General features: G+C 43.1%; 2 protein-coding genes across 6 annotated transcripts; one reads left to right on the top strand and one right to left on the bottom strand.

The window, feature by feature from the left end:
• Positions 1–330: 330 nt before the first annotated feature.
• On the top strand, positions 331–12,856 carry LOC111841293 (testis development-related protein). The gene is made up of 4 exons (XM_023806940.2): positions 331–838; positions 3,547–3,597; positions 10,416–10,522; positions 11,492–12,856. The coding sequence occupies exons 1-4, from the start codon at positions 749–751 to the stop codon at positions 11,853–11,855; spliced, it is 612 nt and encodes a 203-aa protein (XP_023662708.2). The 5' UTR covers positions 331–748; the 3' UTR covers positions 11,856–12,856.
• A 2-nt stretch (positions 12,857–12,858) lies between these two features.
• Positions 12,859–27,499, bottom strand: fbxo25 (F-box protein 25). Of its 5 annotated transcripts, none has more exons than XM_023806936.2 (11): positions 27,286–27,499; positions 24,962–25,092; positions 19,866–19,972; positions 19,618–19,667; positions 18,993–19,085; positions 18,815–18,908; positions 18,127–18,311; positions 17,544–17,726; positions 16,894–17,037; positions 15,768–15,794; positions 12,859–14,033 (listed from the first exon to the last, which is right to left on the bottom strand). In XM_023806936.2, the coding sequence occupies exons 2-11, from the start codon at positions 25,084–25,086 to the stop codon at positions 13,944–13,946; spliced, it is 1,098 nt and encodes a 365-aa protein (XP_023662704.1). In that variant the 5' UTR covers positions 25,087–25,092; positions 27,286–27,499; the 3' UTR covers positions 12,859–13,943. The 5 variants fall into 5 exon arrangements, with proteins under 5 accessions (XP_023662704.1, XP_023662705.1, XP_023662703.1 ...); XM_023806937.2 differs by having other exon boundaries at positions 19,866–19,969; positions 24,962–25,095; XM_023806935.2 differs by having other exon boundaries at positions 24,962–25,095.
• Positions 27,500–27,882: the final 383 nt, after the last annotated feature.

Genomic DNA, 27,882 nt, shown 5'->3' on the forward strand with positions numbered 1-27,882 from the left:
AACACCCTAATAGTGCTTCTTACTTTACCACAGAAGACACGGGCTATTGTAAGGTGAGAGTCTTAAATTCCCCACTATCATTTAAGAAATAAAATTAGCCCTGTTAAATTCACACACCAGTAACACAGGCGCCTTAGTCCAAAAACTCATCCTATTTATAAAGGACAGGTTTTAGGCTTACGCGTAAATTTAAAAGCAATGGCTGTAACTTCCAAGTACTTTCGAATACACAATTTTATTATGGATTGTTTAAAATTCTACTTATCTAACTATAAAGGGGTAACTAGCAATGCTACTTAATATTTCTATAACCATAAACGGAGCTGGGGGGTGCATGGTGGTGGGAGGAGCGACTTGTAGGTCCAGGTGTTAGTTCTGCAGTAACTCCGCGTCAGATAAGCGCAGGGTTTTCTGAACGCATCGCCTTTACGAGACCGCGGTCCCTGTTAAGCATTAGTTATACTTTTATTAAAGGTGCCTTTGCGAGGCTTTTCCGGAATTTAAGGAGAGCAGTTGCGGTCGGATCGCCGGTGGGCTCGCCAGGCTTAATGGTACTTTTCCTGCGATCCAACTCCCGGCTTCCTCCTTCTCCTCCCACCACCACCTCCTCCACCACCACCACTCCGAACATCGCCAAATCACCGGAGACGATCGCTTCTCCGCCAGGCCAGACTTTACACGACCGGGAGGTTGAAAAAGGCACCGACGAAGTGTGGAGGGGTTAAAGAGACGGAATAAAAAAGAGAGAATGTTTAAAAGGAGCAAAAGCCAAGTGCTGGTGTACGACACGCCAGAGGAGGACGAGGAGGTGCAGTGGCATCGCCGGCACATGGACGTGGTAAGGCGGCCGTTAAAAGGCGCTGGCCGCGCAGAGCCAGACAAGACGACTAAGAACGGCGATTAGTTGTTATATTGTTTTAAAGTAAGCCACAAAACATTTAATCGGAAAATAATCGGTAAGTAAAGTCACACGTAAATTCAGGCGAATTGTAAACTGATCTTATTTAAATAAACACTTCTAGTGTTGCATGCTTTATGTTTGCACTGTTAAACAATGCATTTTTATAAAAAATAGGCGTTTAATTAATGTAAAACGAGACCTCGGCGTTTAGGTTAACTTGTTTAAACAGTAATTACCCCGCATGCGGTACCTGTGCGCAGCGCCGTCCGGGACCGTGAGCTCCTGTCCTGGACGTTTAGCATTTTTTCCACAAATTTGGGGTTTGATCCGTGTTTATTTCCGATGGGCTGCTTTCCAGCTGATTTACAAGAGATCAAATGGAAAAAGGCGAATGACTCCTTACGCGTTAACCACAAGCGCCCGCTTTGATTGTAGCTACTTTAGTAACAATAACTTTAGTGTTGCCCTATAATCCGCGTAATCGCCAATGCACAGACCCGGGCACAAGGTTTAATGGGTTGCAGTTTTTTGCTTTTTCTGCTGTCGAACACCTTGTTTGTATTCAACAAATGTTATAAATCGTGAATTGGGGGTAACTTTTTGTAGGCGATGTCACCACATCAATCAACCTGGTCTTCCCCCCCAAACTCTCACCGGTAACCACTTATTTGTCTTGTAATCACCCTGATTTCTAGGTGTGAGATGGTACATAAAAGCAGAAAGAAGGATTTTTTTGTGGTTGGTCTGACATAAACACGACTACGCCACTGATAATGATTAAACGTTAAGGTAAAAGTTAACCAGACCACAGATTTTCTTCTGGTTTACTGACATCCGTACACCGTTATATGTAGTTTATTGTTTTACGCTTTAATTATTAATGATATCGACCGTGAAAGAGATGGGTGTGGGGATTTCTTGACGGTCAACTGGAAACTAATGAGCAGTAGCTAAGAACTGTTTTTTTAAATGATTTTTTGCTTTTCATATTTTCACAGCACACACACACACAATTAGTTGTTATAGTCTCTCAAATTATGGAAAATGGAATGGCCAATGGTTCCACCTAGAATCAAGTCTAAAATAAGCAGCACTGCTGACGTCCTGACAGTAAGTGCTTCACATTAGGGATTCAGGACAGGAGGAGGAGTGAATCTTGCCGTAGGTGTCTAGTATACTGACTGCGTTTTGAAGCCAGTCCTCAGCCAGCTGTAATTTCTTTGTCCTGCCCGTGGTTGGTGCCCCCAGAAAACAAGGAGCTTTAAGGAGTTTAAAAAGTCAAGATCACAATCACAATGTCAAGAGTATTTTCAAACGTAACAACGAATAGGCCTACTGTTGTGTGCACAGACAACAAAAAATTATTAATTGGTTTTACAAACAGGACATACAGTTCTGACTATGAGCCAAAACCGAATCAAATTATTGACGTAAGAAAGTGTTTGGAAGGGGGCCAGAGTTTTTTTTTTTTTCTTTTTCCTCCCCCTTTAATGTCCTTCATCCTTTAAATAAAAAGTATTAAAAGTCTGTGCTCTTTCACTCCTTTCTGCACTTCCACTTGAAACCTTCTACCAGACTTAGTATTTCTAACTGGCTGGTCGAAGTTGTTGAGCACAGGTTAGTTAGCAATGCGCCTCTCCGTGCCAGGCTTTCTTGGGTGTTTTTTTTTGTTGTTGCCATATTTCCTTAAGCTTGCAGAATCTTCTAGAATTCCATCTGGGTGAGTTGAAAACATGAAGGCCTTGGAAAGATTAATACTTAGAAGTCACCATCGTGGAAGAATGTAACAGTTAATCTCTAATGGAAACATTTTTAAAAAACACAAATATTTTTCGGTCAAAGTCAGAGTATACCCTAACTATACTACACACTTAACACGATTATTTTTAGCAAAGTCATTTACATGCAGATTAACCACGCTGACTAACTGAATGCCACCAGGAGATGCAGCAGAGCTGGTTGAGATTCTGTCTGTTTGATCTCTTAAGCTGATTTCTGTTTTGATCTTCTCTGGTGCTGGTTTCGGGCAGGTGATGCACCAACACGTCCAGACGAATCCAAAAACCACCCCCTGCCCTCCTAGAACAAAAGAGGTGTATCCCCAGGCATATCTGTTAGCTCCTTACGATATTTTTAGCCTCTGCCTGTTAACTTCTGATGGTAAAAATCATCTGGTGGTGCGGTCGGCTTCTGTGCTTTCTGTAGAGGTGGTTTTGAACCGGGTCCTCCTTCAGGTGTTTGGGCAGTGGAACATCTGAGAGTCTCTGCCGTGAAGAAAACACGGGAGCAGATGACGGACAAAGCAAAATAATTAGAAATGCCTTTTTAAATAGTTGGCCGCAAGTCAAGATGTGTTCTAGGGTCAACAGGCAGACGAAAAGGAAGTGAGTGTTTTTTTGATCTTCCGGCTGATGGAGAGGTAAATCACTGTGTGTTTATGCCTCACAGACCTGCAGTGTCGGTTGTTTTCACGTGCATTTCAGGCTGTGGTGAGCTGTGGCCACTGACAGAACCAGGCCCCCTCTAGTTGTGGAAGGACCTGTTTACATGGCGTGTCCCAAAATACTCCTGCACAGGAAGGCAGTTGTGCTCTCTCTGCTGATAATTGGTTCCTCACTGGCCTTCTGTGGGCTTGTTTCTTGCAGGATAAGGAAGAGGATGGAGAGGATGAGGAAATCGCAAGCCCAGCGTCAAAGGTAAACACAATCTCAAGCTTGGCAACACAAGGTTGGGGGGTGGAGTCGTATATTTATTTATTTTTTGTCGTAAAAACAGCACCATTTACCCCACAGTTCCAATTGCTGGATGTCTCATCCTGCTGAACAGGCTCCTGTCCATGTGGGAATGTAAGATCCATTGTGGCTCACAAAGGGAGCCTCAAACATAAATAATTCAAACGTGCATATTGCCCTGGTACCGATGGGTAACCGGTATATAGTGGTGGAAGCCAGTCGGATGCCGTGGGCATCCCATAAACGTGAGATGCTGCTTCCGTGGCAACTGTTCAGGATGAAGAACCCCAGGGCAAACTCGTTTGAGCGGCGCTTTAAATCCCGGTGCCACCCCAACCCTGCAGGAGATGGCAGGTTGGTAATTTTCCACGGCATGTTGAACCACTTTCCTTCTTTGGGGGGGGTCTTTAAACTCCACCCCTGTGAAATTTTCTGCTGGATCCCCTCTGACCTGTAACGCTTGTGTGTTGCAGGTGTGTAACATCCACTTTTGTCTATTTCACACATGCTTCTCTCTAAGGTATCTTGCAAGTCTGTGCAAATAATATTGCACCGAGTGGCTGACAAACTGCATCCGCATTAGGTGCAGCCTTGCATGCAAGCAGGCTCGGTTTCCATGTGAGGGGAAAAAAAACAATGCTTCATATACACACAGTGCCCAAGGCTAGATATATTAAACTGTCTTCAATCCCCAGGCAGCAATACTAGATACACAAATAATCTCATAACACAGCCGGCGACCCTGAGATAAAGATATGGTAAAGAGAGCATTCTCTGAAGGCTGAGGGGAGGGAGCGTGGCCTGAAGGGGGCGTGATTGTCGAGGTATGCATGGGTGCAAGTGAGTACAGGAGCAAACGCATGGCTGGCTGAGAATGTTAAACACTCTGCCAGGCTGACACACCTTGACTTTTGCTTCTTTTAATTAATTTATGGCAGCATTGAGGGCAGAATGTTTTTGTCTTCATAATTTCACTTGATTTGAATTGCTTTAATGTAACGATACCCAATTTTCCCCTGAAAACAAAGTCGGCTTTAAAAAAAAAAAAAAAAAAACTGCGCTTGTGAGTGGCAGAACTGGAACAGCAGATTTCTATATTAGCCCATCACTAATACACCGGGTTCAGCTAATCAACCTGTAGTCAAGGCCTTAATTATCTGAATCAGGGTTTTTACCAGAAGGCACATCTCAGATGTACTGTCCCTGCATGGGGTGCCTGGAAGGGGGGGGGGGTCTGGGGAAAAAATACCCCTAACAGCAAAATAGAGTGAGATCTACTGTGAACTGTTAACAGAAGTTTGTCATATTTTAACCTTGGATCTCGTAGAATCTTCGCATGATTATTACTCTACAACATAATCAGAATGGGAAATTAATTCCTGTTGGCCACTTAAAGGTTAGACCAGTTACAGGGTCCAGCATTGAGTTTAAAAGCCCAGGATGTCTAATAGACAAAATAAGGGTGTCAGTGTGTTATGTCACCTTGCCTCCAGCTGCCCCTGAATTGCAAATAGAAACACACTTGTTATGAGTCTGTACTCTGTACATTGAATAATCCGGGATGGACACACAGCCTGCACCGTGGAGATGTCTGTAATGCTGACAGAGAGGTTCGCTCGTGGATGGAAGTTTCCAGACCGCGGACATTTGTTGTCTGTTCTTTGGAGCAGTTTGTTTATTTAGAGGCCGCATTTCGTTGAGTCTTGTTAACATGATAGTTTGAAGTATGAAATTGAAACAGAAATTGCTAATCTGGACTCGATACCTTTAAACTAGACCTGGGCAAAAGCTATTTTTACTGGCTTGTGTGGGAGAAAAAAACAGGTAAAGTATTACGTTCAAGTCTGTGAAGATGAACAGATTTTTTTGCCCAAAAACCTTCCTTTCAATAAATATTAGATATACAGGAAAATCTAACAAGTCTTATTATAGCTTTAATGGGGCATGAAAAGAATCACAGCCCCAACTCACACAGTGAAACTTGCATTTGGTCATCCATAGAAAATAATTGTCCAGTGCTTGCTTTAAACTGTATTTCTCGCCGTTTCATTGTTTAAGTACCGCAGTGATCTTCTGAATATCAGTATAGCGAGATTATAGCTACGGTCAGAAGTCCGCCGCCCTTTTGCGATCGCTTCCCTACTTTTTCATCTGGAATAATTAGCCATGTGTGAGCCCGTTAGAACAGACACGTGGACCATCTGACCAGGCTCTCCGCGCCAAGCGCCACTTCCTGACAAGCCGCGGTCCTTGGCTTCCAGGTTCGGAGGGAGGGGAGACCTCAGGGGAACTTGCCAAGGTGGAACGTGCAGCTCTTTCTGGGGGTGTTAGTGCTACACAGGGCACGGCCGGGCATCGGGCTTGACTGAGGACAAAACGCAGGCGAGAACGGAGGGTTCTTACTTTTACATGGTACTGCATATGTAAAGATGTAAAACAGACCTGAAGTTTAATATCATACTAGCGTTTAACAATGGTGTAATGGTTCTGAAACTGAGATACAAATGTTCATGACCTCCAGGTGCAGTTCCGGAAGATGGAACCGCGACATTTACCCCCCCCCCCCCCCTCCCCCAAACCGCTGCTGCAGGTGCAGCCAGTTGAGCTCTCATTATGTTACTAATGTTACAAAACTCATTTTTTTTTTGTTTCACAATTAAAACTGTAACACATGTAAAAAAAAAACCCAGAAATGTTATTACATTTAAAGTTAGGGCAAGCTTTATATTTTGTAAAGATGGTATATTACACCTGTTTTCTTGTCTTTCAATTGCATGTCATGTGACTGTTTTGGTCCAGTCATGATAGGGCCACAAGAATGATTCCTGGTCTTAGAGGAATGTCATACGAGGAAAGGTTAGTTGAGCTAAATCTGTTCAGCCTCAAGCAAAGGAGACTGAGGGGGGACATGATCCAGGGCTATAAGATTCTAACAGGTTTGGATGCTGTTCAACCGAATAGTTACTTCAGCATTAGTTCAAATACAAGAACTCGTGGCCATAGGTGGAAATTAGCGGGAGAACATTTCAAACTGGATTTAAGGAAGCACTTCTTTACACAGCGTGTAGTCAGAGTATGGAATAGTCTTCCTGATAATGTAGTGCAAGCTGAATCCTTGGGTTCCTTTAAATCAGAGCTAGATAAGATTTTAACAACTCTGAGCTATTAGTTAAGTTCTCCCCAAGTGAGCTCGATGGGCCGAATGGCCTCCTCTCGTTTGTATAGTTCTTATGTTCTTATGTAGTGATCACGCCTGCGGTAGAGGCTAGCTTAAGATGGATAATAACCAGTGATTAGCTAAACACTAATTAGCAGAACTAGCTTTTTTTTTGTTAGTGGATTAGTGTTTCCACTAACTTTGAAAACTGTTAGTAGACCAATTAACTTTCGCAGGATTTAGTTCCACTCACTGTAAATCCGCTAACACTTTTTTGCAGGTAAAGTGAATAAAGTTTAATGGTCAGAATCACGCACATTTGTTGTGGTCTATTGTGAGCGTGTCTGCAATGGTCTTTCGAGCGTACATTGTGTGTATTGTCCTGTTCAGTCTGTCATCTCCCTGTTTGGCCAGCAGATGGCGCTGGTCATCCCGTTTTCCTGATGTTTCCCTAGGTTGGCATTGTTCTGTTCTCTAGTGTGTTCCCCTGCTCCCTGGGCCGCCATGTGGCTGAATGGGCTAAGCATGTGGCTTAGAATTATGCATCCCTACTGTCATGGGTGTACTTTGTTGGACCCTTTAGTGATATTGTTTTCTCCATGTTAATTATGTTCTTGTGTTGGTCCTTGTTTTTTCCTCCTAGTATTTCAGTCCTTAGTGCTTATTAATTACTCTCACCTGTTCCCTGTAGCTCCTGTTCCCTGTAGCTCCTAGTCCCTTGTCTGTTATTACTAATGGCCCACATCTGTCCCTCGTCATGCCCTTATCTGTGTGTGTGTGTGTGTGTGTGTGTGTGTGTGTGTGTGTGTATATATATAAATATATTACCTGCAGGTAGGTCTGTCTGTTGTAAATTTTGGATGGTTTCTTGCTTGTGTTCCCAGCCCTAGTTAGTTCTTGTTTTGCCACCTGCCTGGGTTTTGACCCCTAATGGTTCCTTTTCCTGTTTGTTGTGTGTTTATTTATTTATTTTTTAAACCCTTTGTTGTCACTTCACCGCACTGGGATTTTCCCTCCCATCATGCTGCACCATAATAAAAACTAACATTGTATTTCTATTTTATGTGCCTTTTAATTCCCTCTGAGCTGTTTACTACATTTGGCTATTTCTGTGATGAGCTGTACTAACTACTTCTCTTATTTTAAGTTCATGGTTATGCTGAGGAGCCCATTTCGATTCTGATGTTTGCATGTTTTCTTTATTTAGCAGACTGTTCTATCCCTGGATCAATAAGGAGTCAAGGGCTTTGCTCAAGAGCCCAACAGTGAAATCACTATGCTGATTCTGGGATTTGAACCAACTACATTCTGACCACAGGCATAGTAACCTAACCCACAGAGCCACACACCTTTGGTGACGGCAAACTTGGATCAGCATTGAGTCTGTGAATGGAACGGTCTTGCTGTGTTAATCAGGGATTGGCTGTTTCGGTGTTGTGGCTACGGGAGAGTGCTGTGTTAATCAGGGATTGGCTGTTTCGGTGTTGTGGCTACGGGAGAGCAGTACCATGGCACATTGTGGGGGAGGTTCTGCTTCCCTTGGCTCACTTCTACATGATGATAAAAGCACAAACAAAGCAGTTTTTTTTTTTCATCTTAATCAGCAGGCACAAAATATGGGGGTGACTCGTGGCAGAGGGAGATCATACAAGGGTATATTCTTTTGCTGTAACATCAATAGAAGACACACACTGGCTTTCAGTTTTCCTGTTTAGACCCGATCTTGAGTGTCAAGAAAGGCCATGTTTTCTATAAGCACAAAGTGTAACTTGACAAAGTTCAGCACGAACATTAAATCTCAGCCCAAACGAAGCCTGAGCTGTCTGTCCATGCTTCCACTTAAGTTGCTGTCCTCTGTGTGTGTTTAATCATCTCAGATATATCAGGTGGAGCCTGATGAGAAACAGGGTAACTACTCAGCTGAAAGTGAATACACTACAATTTAGCTATGTTAACTTTATCACAGATTGTAATAAAGCACAGGGCAGGTATTCCGTTGGGATTATGTGTGTATTATTGAAAAGTGAGGAAAAAATAAAATCAGTTCTTCAAATAAAAAAATATGATGAGGCCACTGAACCTATCCACCTATAAGGATCCTGGTAGCTGATTTTAAGGAAATGGATCTGGGTTGCGTCTTCCAATTGTGGTGTTTTGTGGCTTTTTAGAGCAATATAAATGGACCATACATGATGGGATCCATCGTGCTGCTGGTCCCGGGTGTGTGAGTCAGACCGCGGGCTGAACATGAGGCAAAGAAACTTACTCTTTTTCAGGGTATGTAAGCTGATTAAAATATGTGCTTTTTAGAATAAATAAATACACAGAAACAGTTTGACTGTGAAAGCCGGAAAAGTGCCGATGAAATGGCCAAGCTGGCACGGGAGCGGTCTGAATTCACAGCACCTAAAGCTTTTGGCCCAAGATGGTGCAAAGAAAGTTCCGTGCCGTTTATTGCACGTTCCAGCCGTGACTGCGGCGAATTTCCAACAGTGATGAAACAGGCTGGGGGGTGAATCTAACAGAAATAATGTCTTGGATAAGTACCTGGCTTCGCAGTCTGTGGTGTTATAATAGTGCATCCGTTATAAAAACAGTTTTACGGTTACGGGTTCTGAGAGTTTCTGTGCCCCTCTGCTGCTTTACAGACAGTGAAATGCATTAAAAAGGACTTTATACAGTGACACCTCAAGAAGACATGAGTTTTAAAAAGTGCTAAGATCTGCATTGTTAAAGCTCCACCACCGATGAGGCCTATTTCCACACTTGACTGCAGATGAGGCATTAATTTATAAACTAAGAAAGAAACGCAGTCTTCAAATGGCGCGGGGCATCGCATAGATGCAGCCGAGTGACTACCATAGCTGCTGAAAGGAAACAGCACCGTTAAGTAAACTATAATTAATCAGGTCCAAATTCCTGTGTGACAGAGAGAATCGGAGAGGGGGGCTGCAAAACAGGGCCAGTCTTATTGGGGGATGCAGCTCAGAGAAATTAAGTAATAATCTTGGTGGATGAATTGTGGGAAAAATATATGCAGTGCCAGTGAAAAGTATGGACACTCACTGAAAACCATTTGTTTTTCAACAGTTGTATAAGTAGACCTGGTCCTCACAAGCCTCTGACCTGAACCCTGTAGAGCTGGATTGGGATGAGTTGAATTGATTCTAAGAGTAAGAGCAAGGTAACCAACTTGTGTCCAGAGGTTGTGGAAACTCCTTCAAGACTGCTGGAGAAGCCTTCCAGGTGGGATGGCCTGGAAGCAGGCTGAAAGAATGCCAAGAGCCTGCAATGCTGTCCTCGAAGTGAAAGGGGGCTATTTTGAAGAGTAAAATTTGAGAAAATTGAGATTTTGAACACTTCTCTTGTTGCAATTCTTACGTATTATTTCATTACCTCCAGGCCTTTTACTATAAGGTGAATGACAGATAAAATAGAGACAAATGCATTAAAAGCAGGTGTGCCCACATTTTTGACTGGTGCTGTCTGCTGCCATTTGATCAGTTTCATGATGCTGACGTCACCATTGGCCTGAGAGACGAACTCCTTGTTACTCATTCCTGGTTTACTTGTCTTTCTTCACTGATCCTTTCTCTGACGTAATCCTGTCCCTCGTTTCTTGCAGGAGCTTAAAGTTAAAATAATCAGATCCAAGAAAGATAAGAAACTCTTTTCTTCTGAAGATGACGAGCATTCTCTCCTGACGGGCGTCACTCCGTCGGAGGCCAGAGGGTATGACGTCATGCTTGCGTTCTGTACTGTCAAACTGGCTCACTGGGTAGATGGGCATTAGTGCATGTTCTGTATTACTGCCCTCCATCATTTTGGGAAATAATATCAACAGGAAAAAGTAGCAAGTAGAAAAACAGTCGCTTACTAATAATGTGAATAATGCGGCTTCCAGGCTGTTAATGGTCAGTATATACCAAACTTGTGTAACTTGCTATTCCCAGTTTTATTGATTCCCATTGGGTTAAACTAGCCAATGATTGATAGCACGTGTAAAGTAATTCCATCCACTCTGGGTTTGACGTCAGTCATTGGATGAACCGGGGCTCGATGTTCTTATTTTATCTAAGCTAGCTAAACTAGCTTCTGTGCTAGCTACCCACGCCTTGCAGAGCGTCAGGCATGTTTCCAGAGAGATGTTCCGTGCCGCTAGAAGCAGCTTTTCCAGGTCATAACCCCATCCATAGAAACCACATGACATGTTCTCCTGGCGTGCCTGATGAACGGAATGAAATATTAGCCTCTGGTATGTTCCTGAAAAGACCCTTTATGATAAGATGGCACCGTTTACATGTGAATGATCCTCACCACCTGCTTCTATGCAGCGCCCCCCCTCCCACACATTCCTGACTCGGGGGAATGTGTGGAATATTGTTTCTGCCCTTGCATTTAGCTTTCTGAACGAGCTGTATTTGCTGGATGAAGACATGCACTTTCTTCAATGTACTGCAAGTGCTTGGGGAGGATGTAATCTTTAGTACTTAGATAATTGAATTATCGGGTGGATTCATGATCCGCGGGATAACCAGCTAGGTTGCTCTTCTGAATTTCACATGCTGATGTTTAATTGAAAACTGCATGCAGTGCAGTTCACCAGGGGTAGATCCACCCAACTGTCTGCATCGTCTGATGTCACTGGAGGTGTTTGATGTTAAATATTGAGATGTAAACAAAGATGACGTGTTTCGGTAGATCTGCCAAGAAGAGCAAGGAGGAGGATAAGAGGACATATCTGGAAAAGGGCCAGTGTTTCTGGGACAGTGTCACCATGACCATGAAGCAGATCACACCCACAAAGAAAATGGGTAAGCTGGAAGGCTGGGAGCCACCGACTGTCGGCGAGATGACGCACGCGACGGAGGAGCACATGGCCGGGGACACTCTCATCCGCCATGACGAGGCCTTACCCTGGACGGACCTCGAAGGGGACTTATCCAAATACGCCAGCCTGTCGGGGCCACGTGGCCCTGGGCCACGATGGACCACCAAGGCCAAAGATAAACTGGCCAGTATTAGGAGGCGGAGCCTCTCTGAGAACTGGGAGGGGCTTAAGTAAAGGCAAGCCCACGGTCCTATGACAAAGCAGTACCTGTTTGTCCTGGACCAGCCTTTTGCTATTGCAAAATTAACACACCGCTTTGCAATAGCAGAAAGGTTTGTTGAACCTGGGCAACTATGACAAATGGGGCAAAAATAAAATGTCGGCACATTAAGCCTCATGAAGTGGAATAAGTTAATCTGGATGTCTGTGGCCTGTTAATGAGGGGTGCAGTGGAAATGGAGTGGAAAGCGAGAATAGGTGGAGTAGGAAAGATAAAAAGCCTTACAGCACCTACAAACTGACAGACTGACAAACAAAGATAAATGACCTTATGCAAGACACTTTTTAGAAGAATATAGCAACTTTGATATTTTAAACACCTTGTTTTTGTGTTTGAAAGGCTGGTTCACTGCCTGGATTAAGTTGCACGAGCCATATTTACTGAAATTGTGCTCTGAGTCTGTTGAATGTAACATTCAGACAATATGAACTACTGTCAACACAGACTGAATCTGTAACTTTAACTGTAAAATCCACAATTGTATATATTTTTGAAAAATGTTTTTTAAAATTACCTTATTTTAGGTTCTATCCGTAAGGTTGCTTGGCCAAATGGATGGTTTTATATTGCATGGAAAATGCAGAACGGACCAAACGTTTCCATCGCACTTCGCATTAAACGTTCCCCGCCAGTGTTTTTAATGCTGGCTTCTTAGATATGAGTTTCTCAGCGCTGTTCACTTTTTACGTGAGAATTTCCTTTTGCATGTTCTCATCCCAGCCCTCTGGGTCGTGCCAGTAGACATTCTGGTATTATGGGTCTTCCTGTTACGCTCCATTCACCGAAGCATACAGGTTAATTTCTTGAAATCGATTGTTTTCTTGCCTTTTTTGCATACTGTTTGAATCAAAAGTTAGCTTACAGGAATCAGTCTATCCTGATTTTCATCCATGCACAGGTGCCTATTATTGTAGAGAACATGTAAAATGTTATTAAAATACACGCTTTGCTCAAATATCAGATCAAAATGCCTGCTTTATTACATTGTATTGTATAAATTCAAAGCAATCTGCCCATTTGTTTACGTGATACCCCTTCGCGTGTTCTCATTTAGTTCACAATTAATTATGAATTACATAAGTCATACCTAAATCTGAAATATTGCAAAAATGCACAATGCCACAAATCCTGGTGTATCTGACATCATTAATCTGCTGTATTTTATATTGCATTGTGTGATAAAATGTACATATTTAGTTTAATTAAGGTCATGCTGAAGTTGTCCTCTTTCAGCTGCTTCAGTTCTCTGTTCTGCCAGCAGCTGTAAAGACTGTGGATGAAGCATTTATGGTGGTGTCACAAATTGAATTTAACCTTCAGATATAGAAATACAGGTAAGTGCCCCCCACCCCTTTAAAACTGCAAACTACTGATGCATTTCAGGTTTAATTAAAGTTCATAGCAAAGAATCGTGCCAGTTGTCTTTCCTTACAGTTAAGTATCAGTTACTGGAATGATAAGGGAATATTACAAAAATTCAGTATACAAAAAGACGATTTTCATAAATAGTGCCGTTAATGCTGTTCCTCCTTCCTCCCCATAACAGGCATGACAAAAGGAATAATAAAAAAATTCATTGTACGTTAAACTCAAATTTACATTTTTTTTGTCGCTACCTTAGGTAATTGCACAGCACAGAAAAGGAACACAGATAAAACACGAACAGTAGACCTACTGGACATAAAGTGCATTCCAATAGAAATGGCAATAGACCCAACAATCTAACACGCACAAAACCGAACCACCCCAGGAAAAAACACAATTTTAAACGCAGAAAATCTGATTTTCTGTAAACATCAACAAATTTAGAAACCAGCCCAACTGTCTTCGGTATCCAACGGTAGCTCCGAGTCTCCGACGTCCCTGCCAAGTGCTAAATTCATTTGTGATCATTTATTAGGTTACAGGGGGGAGAAAAGGGAAAAAAAAAAAAAAGTGAAAACTGAAAACAAAACATTCTTATGGAGCCCTTAAAAAGAAATTGCACACAGAGCAGCGTGAAGACGCCGTCTCTGATCCTCTGGATAAAGGCTGGGAAAGTACTAGAACTTGAAGAGGTCGATGAAGTTCTGTGGAGACACCGATGTGAAGCAGCTGTCGGGATCGTTGGCTGTGCATGGATGTCCGGAGTCCTGCAGAAGGAGAGAGCTGTTCATGCCATCCGGAGTGACTCTGCCATCGAGCCCCCCAGCCCCGCAGACCCCAGAGAGACCCGCTACAGACACATCTCACACTGGCAGTAATAAGAATGTCACCTACCATTATCCCAACCTGTACAAATCCATATTATACCCAAGTATAAAATCACCAAACATTCAATTACTTAATTGTTCTGGATCTTGGATCCAGTGCAGCTACTGAAATTGCAACACAATTAAGTTTAACAATAATGAAGCTTATGGGGAACAAGATGAAAAGCAAAGTACAAATAGTCTTTTATATGTGCTACTAAAATCTTTAATAGCTGAATAAGGTCAAGAATACAACTCCCATTAATAGTTAATTATTATACTTATTAAATAAATCAATGTTTTGTTTTATAATGTAACAGAGGTGTCATCTGGGGGCATAGGCTAGCCATAGATAAATGAAGATATTGATGCTTAACTGATTTTTAATAACCTCTTGGGGACAAAGAATTTTTTTGTGAATTTTGTGAACAGACTGTTGAGGTGAGGCAGCTGGGGAAATTCCCTTACTCTACTACTTACAGGACATTTCCAGACACCCCCAGGAAGTGTCATATGTAAATCAATGCAAAAAAATGATATCTAACTAGTAAGACCAAAACGAAATCTGATTACACATAATGATGAGCATACATTTTGCACCTTCCCTCACACGACTTTCCCTTATGAAGAATTACCTCAAAACAGACTAGAAAATAATTCAGCTGCCCCCTATGTATTATACTGGTGAACTCCCATGGATAACCATGGAGATCAGGAAGATGGCTGCAAGCCGACAGGGTTGTTTTTCACAACCGACCCATGCCATTCAGTAAGAGGAAAGACAACCATGTTCATGGATGACAGTGGCTGCTGGACCAATGAACGAAGGCCAGTGGTACCCCGTGTTACGGGGCCTGAAGGCCAGCGGTACCCCGTGTTACGGGGCCTGAAGGCCAGCGGTACCCCGTGTTACGGGGCCTGAAGGCCAGCGGTACCCCGTGTTACGGGGACTGAAGGCCAGTGGTACTCCGTGTTACGGGGCCTGAAGGCCAGCGGTACCCCGTGTTACGGGGCCTGAAGGCCAGCGGTACCCCGTGTTACGGGGCCTGAAGGCCAGCGGTACCCCGTGTTACGGGGCCTTGCTTGCAGGCTCCGCCCACATGTCTACCATGTGACCTGCTTCCTAGTATGTTCTCTCTTAAAATGACCTTTCTTCCTTCACAGACAGTTCATAGCCTTGTGAAGGTTGAACTGCCCAAGGTAAACTGGGAATCTACCCCCGAATGTGAGCTTCCCTTACTGGAAGTGCTTACGCAGCCCAGCAAGCTGCCAAAACTAGATTCAAACATGCAGTCTTTTTAAATACAAAAAAATAGGACCTATGAAGGTTATATTTATGCAAAAGGTCTATAAATATCATAATACATTTCTGTCACACAAGTACAAAAGCCATGTGTCTGATTACCAACACATCAAAACACGGGCATAATTATAAGACAGCCTCGAGAAAAACAAAATAGCATGCAACACAGAAATACGTTCCGTGTGTGTTAGCGCAGAAGCGATCGCAGGTGAATGCATGCCGAACGAAAAACACATTTACTCATAACACAGAACGACCAAAAAGTATTTTTTCAACGATAAATGTAATTGACAAACAGTGATGATAGCTGACAAACGAGGCGAATGAAGTACCTTGAAGACTAAAGCCAGGTGGTAGTCCTTTAGAGATCGGAGAGGGAAGAGAAAGAGAGAGGAAATGTGCAGAGAATATTAAGGGTTTGAATAGAAAGGCCTTCCTAGTGTGGCCTATCCTTTGTCACGCACAGTACCCAGACTGTACATTAATCACTTTGGATACTTTAAGAGAAAAATATTAGGATAAGGGGTTAAAAAGGAACCCAAGTACCGTGTTACCGATTGGCCAGCATTAACCCCCCCGACTGATAGAAACCACCAGTTTTGAGATGAGGCCCAGCATGGTGATGAGAGACAGTACATTCAAGTCAGCCAGTCCCAGGATTAACACATTTCTTTGCGAGCCTCTATTTTTAAAGTCAAACCTAAAGAAGTGAAACAGAAGACAGAGGTGTCCCGTGTGTCCCCAATCTGAGGACAACTCTAAAGCAGGACACCGTCTTCCGGCTGAAGTTACAGATCAAACTCTGCAGCCATGACTGCGCTGAAATGACAACCAGCGCCTCAGTCGGAACGTTTTCATAGAAACCAGAGCTGGTAAAGCATCCCTCTCTGAACACAAGGTTGGAAAACATGAAGATGGTCATTTAGCTGCCAATTAACTAATGTAATACACCATAAAAACGTATGTATGTGTGTTTCCAACATAGAGTGGGTCATCGGTGTTAGCAAAGGCTAACACGGGACTTGACAAGACTCGATCCCAATACTAGTTTAAAACTGGATACCAGAAAGCCATCACTAAGGAATGTGGACAGTGTATCTAGAAACTTCCAGGGTGAAGAGCATGTGGGAAACACAGCGACGAGAAGGGGGGTTCAGATGGGGACTAGCAGGGAGAACACAATGTCCAGTAGGGGGCGGTATAAGCACGAAAGCCGGATAGCCAAAGCTGATGTGCTGGGTCATACTCAGTATCACTACATCCCAGTCAGCCAGACTTTTTGTTTTTGTTTGTTTATTTTGACTATGGGATGGCCAAAGGTACAGGTGAGACAGCTATATGCTCAGTTATGCCACATTCTGCCAACACCCCAGATGCCTAACGTCATACCTTTCATCACGGCACACTAACCACATGACATTGTGAAGTCTGCTTTCCAATCACAAATGACAGACTTACCTTCCAAAACAAAATGCCGCAATGTTTACAGAAATGCAGGGTGTCTCCGTAGACCTCCTTTTTGGGGTAGTACTTCTGCAGGGTGAAGTACATCAGCTTCCAGTCCACATGTCCCTTTTCCGACACAATTAAATGTCTACAGAACTGGAAAATGAAAGACACACAAGCTCCTTCAAACCGGCACCGAGCAGAAAACTACAAAATACAGACATATTCAAAACTACAGATTTTTAGAAATACAATTAGCTTAAGTATAAGTTACAGATATAGGCAGCAGGCCTTTCATTACACAGTCATGTTTAAATCCCAACAACAGTTAAACAATCATGCCATTCGCCATCTGTACAGAATTCCAGTGGCCCTCTAGTGGGTTTCTTGTGCATTGCAGCCTCAAACATAGCTGGCCTTCTGTGTTACACTGACCAGTGCAAAGCAAAGACATTTCTACGTTCTGGTTTCATTTTGAACTCTTCTATATTATATAATATGACACATGGGTTAAACCTTTAAAAAGGGAACCTCCCTTAATAAAAGATAACAGAAATACAGCAGGGACCAAGTATTCTTGCTAATATATTTTACCACTAAAGCCATATAATGAAGAAGGTGAATATCAAAATCCATAAGGCCAAGCGTGAGACAGTGAGCACCTGCTTCTCCGCGAAGTGAAACTGGCACAGCTTCTTCCAGAGCTGACGGTCCTCACTGAGCATGTGCAGTGTGGGCGTGGCCTGGCCCAGGTTGATGATGTCCCAGGCGTTGGAGAACTTGTACAGGATCCTGTTTTGCATGTGCAGCGGGAGGTCGCTGAGGGTCACATCGCCTGTTATTTGCTGGGGGAGATAAGGCGCGGGGACGGACACGCTTAGTCAGAGAGCCATGGGCCGACAGTGACCGACTGATCCATATCTCGGGCACGTAATGCCGTTACCCTGTAGTTACAGAGAACCACGTGCCAAGCCTTAGTTAATAACCTGAACACACACAAACTGCCTGAGAGATTCCCTTAAATGATTAATTGCAGACCCTTCCAAGGAAACGATTACCTAAAAAAATGACTTGGTCACTTTCATGCTATTTAAAATCTACAGGTTCCTAAATGTATAAAAAATTCACTGCATGTGATGTTTATCAAACTAACATTTATTTTTAATTACGTTTACCTATTTGTATTTGGCTCACTGGTGTGATTAATGTAAGCTTGGCTCTGAGTTGTTTGGCTGCCATAGTTACCTTGGTAATCTGAAGGTTGTCGAGCTGTTGTTGCCAGCTCAGGATGGTCTCCAGCCTGGAGATCCAGATGTTGATGTTGCCCACCAGCACGCACTTCCCCACCTCCCGGATGAGGATGCAGAGGGTGGAGCTCAGGTCCCGGAGCAGGTCTTTGATGAGCCGTGGGTTCTGCTGGTCTTCCAGAACTAAATTGGGATCAGCAAATCAGACCGGCTCAACGATCAGCAGCTAGGCTGATTCTGTCTCTCCAGATTATAAGAACAAAGTCCTCAGTTGGGCTACAGTTACAGTTACAGTTACAATAGGGGTATGGAGCTCCAGATCACTGAATGGTGAACTTGGAGTAAAATGGACAAATGATGATGCTTGAGATATTACACAGTTTAAGTCAGGGTATCCGGTCACAGGGGAATCAGCACCACTAATGTCCGATTAAATTTCTGTATGAAGACTCCATCTTTACTCCAAGGGTAAAACTAATAACCTTGTGCCATTCAGAAAGTGACAAAGGATACATTCACCTACATAATGCATCAAACGTAAGCAATGCCATTATCGTAATCAGATCCCTGACTCGTCAATATGGTTTAGAACCTCGTTGCTAGAAACGCCTGGTTCCAAGTGGTTTTCCCAAGCCCCGCCCCTCCTGGTGGGTGTGCACGTGCAGCTACGGTGTCGGACCTCTTACCCTTCCTCACGATCTTTTCCAGGACATTGAAGTAGTTCTTCTGGGCGGCGCCGCTCAAGGACGTCAGCTGTGACTTCGCGATCAGCTGCAGCAACTTTACAGTGGAGGGAGAAAAATGGGCTCAGATAACAGCCGCTATTGGGCGACTCACTCGACATGGCCGTCACTGAAATCTTACCTTGACCACGTAGTTGAACCTCCGGACGTCCTGAATCGCACTGGAGAAGTCTAAGCGGTTAAAGGCCTCTCCTAAGGTACAGTAACCATGTCTCTGATAAAAAAAGAAGAAATGCAATCAAATTCATTCTGAAACACAGAAGTATTTCACTCAACGTCTTTGTCTACACATTTTTGTTAATTAATTTTCCTCAAATACAATTACAGTGTAATTACGTGGTGGAGGACGGTGTGGCATGTCTCTCCATACTGACGGCCAGCTATCTAGCGAGACACCTGGAGGGTCATTATTACCAGGTGTTGACACATGGGACAGCTGAAACAGCCCCCTCCCTCCATGCTCAGCCAGCAGCCAATCAGCACCAAACTGTCACCTCGCCTTTTTTTTTTGTTTAATCCCACTCAACAGATCAGATTCGCTAGGAAGGTTTGATCCGAGTAACTGCATGCCTCGGCCAAAACAAAAGCGGACAGACTTTGAAGCCTACTGAAAGCTTCAACCTGGTCATCACCTCATCGCCACAACAGCCAGTGGCTTCCAGCGGCAGCTGATCAAGCGTTATGCTACTGAACAAAGATACAAAAGCCATGGGAATAATCTGCTTCAGACTCCCTCCACTACTCACTTCTCTTGTGCTCTCCTTCTGAACATAAATCCACTTCTCTTGAAAGAAAACTGAAAAGACAAATACGGTCGGGTTTGGGTTAAAAATAAACGTTTAACATTAATATTTACCGCAGATGCCGACTCGGCAGAATGGGCTGGTTCAGTCCCGGTTTGTCGGCTTCCTGTATGTTTATTTTCTCTCCTCATTCTGGGATTTTATCTATATTTGGAAGCCTGTGAGAATCCGCGAGGGAGCCGCACGCTTACACTGAGATTTCGTGTTGTTGTTGAAGAAATCCTTCTTCCTCTTTTTGGCTGCCACTTCGCAGACATCTTCTACGAAGAGGTTCTCTTTGTTTTCATCATGCAGCCTGCTTGAAGAAAAGGACATGAATCAGGTTGGGTGGGTGGGGGGGGGTGCATGTTTATGGGGAGAAAGAGCACGTGACCCTGCATACTCCCTGAATAAGCTAATACACACAGACAGGTAAATTAATTTGAGTCAATTAACAAAAACATTGTTGCTATTAATCATTTCAGATTAATTTCATGGGCTGCAAAAGATGAGAGAAGGACTCTGCACACGCACACCAATAAACCTCAATTTCTCTGGCTGCCTTTTGTTAAAAGACCAAATATTTAGTATTCGGCAACAGAAGCAGTGCCAGAAATACTTTACTGGCTGAGGAAGAGCGGGTCTGCCGACCTTTTCGGGAAGCATCACCCACATCCACAGCAGATACATTACAGGAATGGCAGATCAAAGCATTTCCTTAACAAACCAAAAGCAGAGCAGCTCGCCATCGAGCCCTTCCTGCCAAGCTCTCCTTTGTCACCCTCTGCGCTGGACAGAGGGGCAAACCGACAGCTGAAACGTGACCACTGTCTGACCACCTTCTGTAAGGCGTCACTCACAAAAACAAAAAACTAAATTAATTCCTGAACGCCAGTAATGAAAACCACTCCCTCAATCATGACACAATGGACATAAAGGATTAATCAACACGAACACCACAAATACCTACTTTAATCCACTAAACAAAAGCAGAGGTTCTGAGAAAAACTTTAAAAGTTCTATGTTGAGATGTTTCCCTTCTAAAAAAGGAAACTTTAACAAAAAAATAAGATTGGAGAATATTTTCAAGTTAACTGAAGAACACTTACCATTTATTGTTAATAATGACTTATGAACAGGAGAGTCCCTGTGCTGCTTGTATAAATTCAGTACATTATGGATATCATTGACAGCAACTCTGTTAGGATTTTACATTAGAGTCCATTAGACTGATTTGACAGGTTGATTTGGGTCATACCATTTCTCCAATCAACATTAATAAATAAATTACAATATAAATAATATAAATATTAAAAAGGTCTTTTATGCCATGCTTAGAGAAATTTCCAGGTGACTGGCCAAAACTAACTTCACCATCTCTCTTTCATATATATAAAAATAATCAATGAAGGGACTCACGGTCTGCGAAAACCATGGCCACAGGGTCATGAGGCTGTTACAAGCTTCCGGAATCGTCCGAATGCCTGTTTGTCACTTAACGCGGCCGATGCAGAGAAGCCTGAAGGGATCACCGGCTCACTCACAGCAGTGAAGCGGCGGATCACAGACACTCACAGCAGTGAAGCGGCGGATCACAGACACTCACAGCAGTGAAGCGGCGGATCACAGACACTCACAGCAGTGAAGCGGCGGATCACAGACACTCACAGCAGTGAAGCGGCGGATCACAGACACTCAAAGCAGTGAAGCGGTGGATCACAGACGCCGCGTGGCGTGGGATTGGTGCGTCGCTGCTGCCTGTCTGCAGAAACAAGACTTCCTGCTGGTCTAGACCTGACTGCGCTTCACACACCAGCAGAGCTCTCAACTGCAGTGTTTCCCCTACCATTATATTAGCCCCCCCCCCAACGGTACCTCCCACCACCCTTGAAGGTCAAGTTAATTTTATTTTCTATATAGTGGCAGATCACAACAGAAGTAATTTAAGGTTACCTTTCCTATAGAACAGGTCTATACATTGTCCTTTTGTTAAATAAACTAAATATTCTTATGTTATTTATTTACTAAATTCACAAAAGAAGAGACTAAATTCAAATTCACTAAATTCAAATTATTTACACAACAGCTTGTCATTTTTGTATCTACGCGGTTGCGCGTTTACAATTCTCCCCTGCTCTCTGTATCGCGCATGGCGGAGCACACTGGTGAGCGCGCGTCGGAAAATATGTCACGTCAACCACCTGAAAAGCAGACAAAAATATCTGCGTTTTTTTAAACGCTCCCAGGTGAAGACGGCAACACTCCATCGCTCTCCTGCGAGTCGTAGCCGGAGTAGCGTGTCCGTCTGACGGTGTCCATCTGCCCCCCCCCAAGCTGTAAACCTAGGGGAAACACTGAACTGGATATTAAGGGCGGCAGGGCTTAAACTCCATCACGGTTACCCAACCCCCAGTCCACGGACTGGTTCCCAGCTAGTATTAAAGCAGGGCACAGAACGCCGGGGTACTGCTGCCCCCCTGTCCTGCATATCAGGGGATCGTCCCGTATTAAAAACAAAATGCTTTGGGCAGGATAATGCACAATTTACCCCATATATTCATGCACATCAAAATGTCGAGAAGCCCTGCCCTAGAAGATCCAAAGCGACAGTTCCAGTGTGATCCTACTGAAGAGCAGCTTCATCAATATTAAAACCCTGGTTTTGTCAAGAAAAAACATGTCGTTTTTGCCCATCTGTAAATTTACTGACAGAATAAGTAGTAATTAATTTCTGTTTTGCAGTTAAAATTAAGGTAGATGGACACCTTGACTATGTCTTAAGATATTAAGCCCTTACAGCAAGTGCTTAGAGCAATTAAATACTTAGACAACAGAAAAAGGTGTAGTAAACCAAGAAAAATAGACCAATTATTTATGACACACACAAAATCAAACACTTTTGTACGGCATTCATATTCTATTGTACTGCATTGTGTTATGGATGTTATACATTTATTTGTAGTTATGTAAAGCACAATTGTGGCCCAAGCCCAATATACTGTGTACTTGTACATGGATGTTTTGACAAAAAATTCGAGTCTTGAGATGAACATACTAATGTTGACAGCCAACACAATTACCCTTTAACTAGGAAAAACCCAAGATGACAAGGAATAATTAATCTAATACACTTTATTTACATAAAAGTTAAACTAGACAATAATTGTTTAAATTTATGAGTTGTCAGATGTAGATGCAGGGTGTTTCTAAAACAGTAGCACATTTTATTGTGCGAGATCATGCCAAATATCAAGAACAAGCTTCCAGTTTACAACAAAGTGATGTGGTTCAATTTCTAGGGCCAGACCGACAAATGAGTTGACTACTGTGTACCCAGCTTGAGGCCTGCTTACTAATGTGTAAAGATTCTTTACATGTGACATTAAGAACAACAATAAGAGCCTCTAACACAGGTCTGAGTGTACAGAATGAACTGCTTTGTGGAGACGCAGCAGGACAATGATGTCAGCACGGGGGAGACAGAAGGCAGCTAGCCCACGCTAATGGCCACACTCTCGCTCACACCCCCCCCCCCACCCCCCACCCAGAGAACACCCCTGGTCGCTGTTTGTACTCAGCGGGAAAGCGTGCCAACACGGGGAAAAAGCATACTAGTGCTGACTGCTGATCTAATTTCATTGTTAGCGGGCAGGGCTGGGGGCTTTCAGAATGCTGTCATTGTACCAGCCCCAGTGCATTAATCATAGTGACCCCATCAGTCTGGGCAATGATGAGGGACCATTGCACAGCCAGCCCTCCCTTCCCTAAGACTTATGGGTCCCCTTCTGTCTCCGGGACCAATGCTCAGTGCAAGGCTACAGCTACAGCAGGGGTCTCCAACTCCGGTCCTGGAGAGCTACTATCCAGTAGGTTTTCTATCCTACCTGGCTTCTGATGAGCCACACCTGGCCCTGGTCTTTACCTGAGAACAGGTGTAGCTCATTGCTTACTGTCCATGTCTCCATGGACAATAAGCAGGGTGGTGTTATTCAGACAAAGCATTAGATCAAGTTTTCAAATCGAACATTCTCAAATACATGGATTTATAATAGTAAAATAATCAAATTAACGTTAAACATCCCTACACACAACTGCACGAAGTCAGTCACTTCTTGCCTGAATGATTGAAAGACCCCACCTTTAAATGCTCTAAATGCCCTTTTTTAGAGATTGTCACACTGTCCGATCACAGACAAATGTGTTTGTGCAAGACTCCTCTATATGCAGAACAGAAATCAGAAAAAACAAAACCATACATCACTAAATCTCAACAGAAAAATAAACAGAAAAAATAAAATCATGGTAAATCAGCATTCTGGTCACGTCTGTCAGAATTCTCCGTGCTATTGACTTATACCCCTTTTAGATAATCGACAAACATGCAGTATTAATGCAGGGGGGACCACCCTCCCAGGTGGGTCGACAAAGTGTACCCCAAGCCCCCCCCAAACACAATCACTCTTGTTACCGTGGCTATTTCCACAGATCTACCTGGACTTTCTGACAGTTCTGTTCTACCTGAGTTTTTGGCTCGCAGTCCGTGTTCCTTTTGAGCTTCTCCTGGAAGCCCTGGAGGCTGAGGCTGTAGCAGCTCCAGGGTAATTATGGGACAGCGCTCGCTACCGCCATCTATAAAGTACTAACGTACATTTTGAACAGGCCAAGAAGCTTCCTGCCTCCCTTGCATGTAGGTTTCTCCTCCAACCCGAGCCCCAAATACTCCAGGGCACTAATTCTCATCCAGTCTCTAAACAAAACCACATGCGGCCCAATACATTCACGATGAGATCCTGAAATCCCAAACTCTACTCAGTGCCAGAGACAAAGAGCCCCACGCGCTCTTACACAATTCAAATTCCAACTGAGGACCAAAGTGGATCTCTAATCAAATACACTGAAATACTATTATTTGTATTTGCATTCAAGTGTAACCACAACACCAGCGTTGAAACAGTGTTTCACTAGAAAGAAGGATCTTTTATCCCGCAACAATTTACTCTGCAAAAACTAATAAAATTGATGACTGCTTCCAGTAATACCTTACGTAAGTTTAATATGAGCCTGCACATATGTTTAAGTTTATTAATATCCACTAATTAAACATGCAAATATGACCGAATAAACTGTTAGTAAAAACCACAACCGAGAAGTTAAAAAGTTGATAACTCTTTCGTTAGTTAACTAAATTAATAATCACAAATAACGGGATGAGTTGCCTTTTACACACAATCACACATTACAGTAAATTCGGGGACTGATCGGAATGCATGTCATGGACCCTGTGTTGACTGGGTAAACGATGGCTTACTCTTCCAAGTCAAGTTCGTTGTTTTCGCCCAGGTCGGGATCAAAGAATTCGAAACGTTTCCACCCATCTTCGGTCTTTATCCAGCTCCATCCCGGAGATCTCCAGTCCTGGCCCAAGAAAGGCATCTTCCCCTGCTTAAACCGAACAAGACCAATAACTGATCACCCGCTGTGCCCAGATCCACATAGACCAACCGCGTTTGATATAAGAAACCAGGGGGGTATTCCAGAAAGCTTGGTTAACTTACCATTTGGTAAATCTTAACCTCTGGGTTGATATACCCCAAACCCGCATACCATGAGTATGTCGGTTCCAAAACGCCTGAGAAGAGTAAGTTCAATCAACCTCCTATTGCTTACCCAGAGTTAATGCGCGAGCACCGTGCATACATAAAGACGTTTTCAATTGATCGCCGATTTCATGAGTCAGAATGGAAAATCAAAGTGAAAAAAAAGAGAGCGGCATACTTCACAGAGGCGGAGTTGGAAGTTTTAATGCACGCATATGAGGAATTCAAGCCAATAATAATGAAAAAAAGCAATACGGCTGCATCGGCTAAAGAAAGAGTTGGCTTGGCAAAAAATAACGGACAGAGTAAATGCGTGTGTATTAAATTGCAAATTTGACATCGCCTCCCCTTTTATTATAATGCAAAATAATTAAACACATAACCCTTCCGCATCCTTTTTACTGTTAAATCACTATGAAAGCATTTACTTTTCCTGTCATTCATTTCTTTAGGTTAAAATAACAATGTGTCTCGACTAGGAATATATGGTTTCTTATTTAATAAGGTGTAATCCTTCTGGAGACAGAAGAACTTTGAGCCAAGTCAAAATGAAACACAAAAACATTCTGCAAAAAGGTAATTGATTACACGATCACTTAACTATTTATTAAACACGATTTAGTATATTCTTTCTGTCATGTAGCTAATAGAAAAAAGGCTGAAGCCCGTCTAACTGGCGGGAGCCCACCACCACCTCCCCTCACCCCATCTGAGGGCAACCAGTGGTAACCAGCATTGTACTGTCCTGTAATGATTACCTATAGTTAGTGGAAAAAAGTAATGAGTTTGATGATTTTAACAAGGCAAAAAATTAAGGATACAAAATCAAGTTACCTGCACATTGATACTATGAATATATTTCCTCCGCTATCTCGCTGTACTTGTATAGTGACAATAAAGACATCTATCTATCTATCTATCTATCTATTAACATAGTCTCCCTCATTTATTGAAGGAGCTTTAATAGGAATGTAGGTGCCATCAATGCACCCAATTATGAATGAATGAATGAATGAATGCCTTTTATTGTCACTATACATGTATTACATGTAGGCCTATTCCAAATTACATTTGGAAACCCTGAAATAGAAAGTCATATAGGGAAGTATCAAGTGTGTGTGTGTGCAGGATGAATACATGTAGGCTATAGATATAAATAGTATGACTATATATTAAACATGCATCATAGATTTTACTACAGAGGACAAACCTACCACTCTGTGGAATTCCTCTTTAATAACACGCAGAGCTTTATGGACAGGGAACTGTATAAACGTGTGTAAGAAGCGTTAAGTACCAGACATACTGTGCGAACGGCTCTACACACAGTTGCCTTTCCTATATGCTCTGCGTCGCCCATATTGTACAAAAAATGCCCTGACGCAAAAAACCGAAGTGCTATGCACAGAATGTTTTCTGTGCTAAGCGCAGACCCGCGGTTTGGGTTTGTGACATTTGCAATATGCGGTTTCAAGAGATGTTAAGTAAATGAACGATTCTTTTGAAAACTGATAACGCTTTTTCAAATAATCATTAGGAAATGACAAGACATCAATACGCGGTCTTATAACTCTCTCCCGGCGAAAAAAACCTTGTATAATTTATGCCTCCACGTTCACAGGATCGTCATCAAAAGGGCACGCCATGCTCAGTAACCTTCTGCAACAAACTTACCCTGGAACATAACCTGCTCAGTAGCAGGTTATCTTCAGAGAGTAAGCTGCTATGGTTACGTACATACCCAGAAAGTTAACCTCCGTTTTTGGAACCGAAAGTTGAGGTTATCCACTAACTTACCCTTAAACTTACCCGGGTATGTCACATAACCTGCTTTCTGGAATACCCCCCAGGCATTTTCTGCTTAACTAAACCCCGCTTCTGAATCATTTATCACCGTCCCTCGTAAATAATGAAAAACAACATCCTGGTTTAAAAGCGCACATTTCCTGACACAAAGCCCCTGCAGCCTCTCATAGCTTCCTGGTGATTTGTCTCCCTCTAACTTAAGGCAGAGCAGACACTGCGGGCACCATACCTAGCTAAGCGACGTCGGCTGGATAAAAATGCAAAAACAGCTCAAAATTCACAAAACACAATTCAAAAAGCACAGCAGACACGGGACGTTTTGTGGGTGTTCTAACGTCCCGTCGGCACGCTGAGGATCCCTTTGCAGAAATCTCTCCTTTTGTTGCGCGTCGTTTCGCTACAATTATTGACGGAAGTAAACAGCGTCTCTGCCGGATTGCAGGGAGACGCCTCCATGCGACCTCTGATTGGTCGCATTGTTTATATTTACCCTGTTGCTACCCCGTTCTCCGGCTGTCCATTGGTCGACGCAGCTGTCAGTCACTAAGAAATGGCATCCTCTCTGTTTTGCTAAGGGCACCAGCCAACACGTGACAGGGATCCCTTGCACATGTACACGTGTTTTGGTTTTGAAGGTAGGTGGGGGGGCAGGGGGGCTGTTGTGATTGTGAACTGGCAGAGTCGCGGAATATTTATGTTCTCTATTGATGAAAAAAGATGTAGAATAAAATGCACTAACTTTCGTTTTTGTTAAAATATTCGAGAAGATGGTAGTCCTACCAATACGGATATTGTACCTGCCATTGTATATATCACCGTGTTTTTA

Source organism: Paramormyrops kingsleyae, chromosome 19, assembly GCF_048594095.1.
Source record: "Paramormyrops kingsleyae isolate MSU_618 chromosome 19, PKINGS_0.4, whole genome shotgun sequence".
Lineage (NCBI taxonomy): Eukaryota > Metazoa > Chordata > Actinopteri > Osteoglossiformes > Mormyridae > Paramormyrops > Paramormyrops kingsleyae.

Excerpts from the sequence above, each read along its gene's own strand:
- fbxo25 (XM_023806936.2), bottom strand. The coding sequence starts at position 25,086 with ATGCCTTTCTTGGGCCAGGACTGGAGATCTCCGGGATGGAGCTGGATA. Across the intron at positions 18,909-18,992 it reads GGTTCAACTACGTGGTCAAG|TTGCTGCAGCTGATCGCGAA; the intron begins GTAAGATTTCAG and ends TCCACTGTAAAG. Across the intron at positions 18,312-18,814 it reads GGAAAAGATCGTGAGGAAGG|TTCTGGAAGACCAGCAGAAC; the intron begins GTAAGAGGTCCG and ends ATCCCAATTTAG.
- LOC111841293 (XM_023806940.2), top strand. The coding sequence starts at position 749 with ATGTTTAAAAGGAGCAAAAGCCAAGTGCTGGTGTACGACACGCCAGAG. Across the intron at positions 839-3,546 it reads ATCGCCGGCACATGGACGTG|GATAAGGAAGAGGATGGAGA; the intron begins GTAAGGCGGCCG and ends TGTTTCTTGCAG. Across the intron at positions 10,523-11,491 it reads ACTCCGTCGGAGGCCAGAGG|ATCTGCCAAGAAGAGCAAGG; the intron begins GTATGACGTCAT and ends GTGTTTCGGTAG.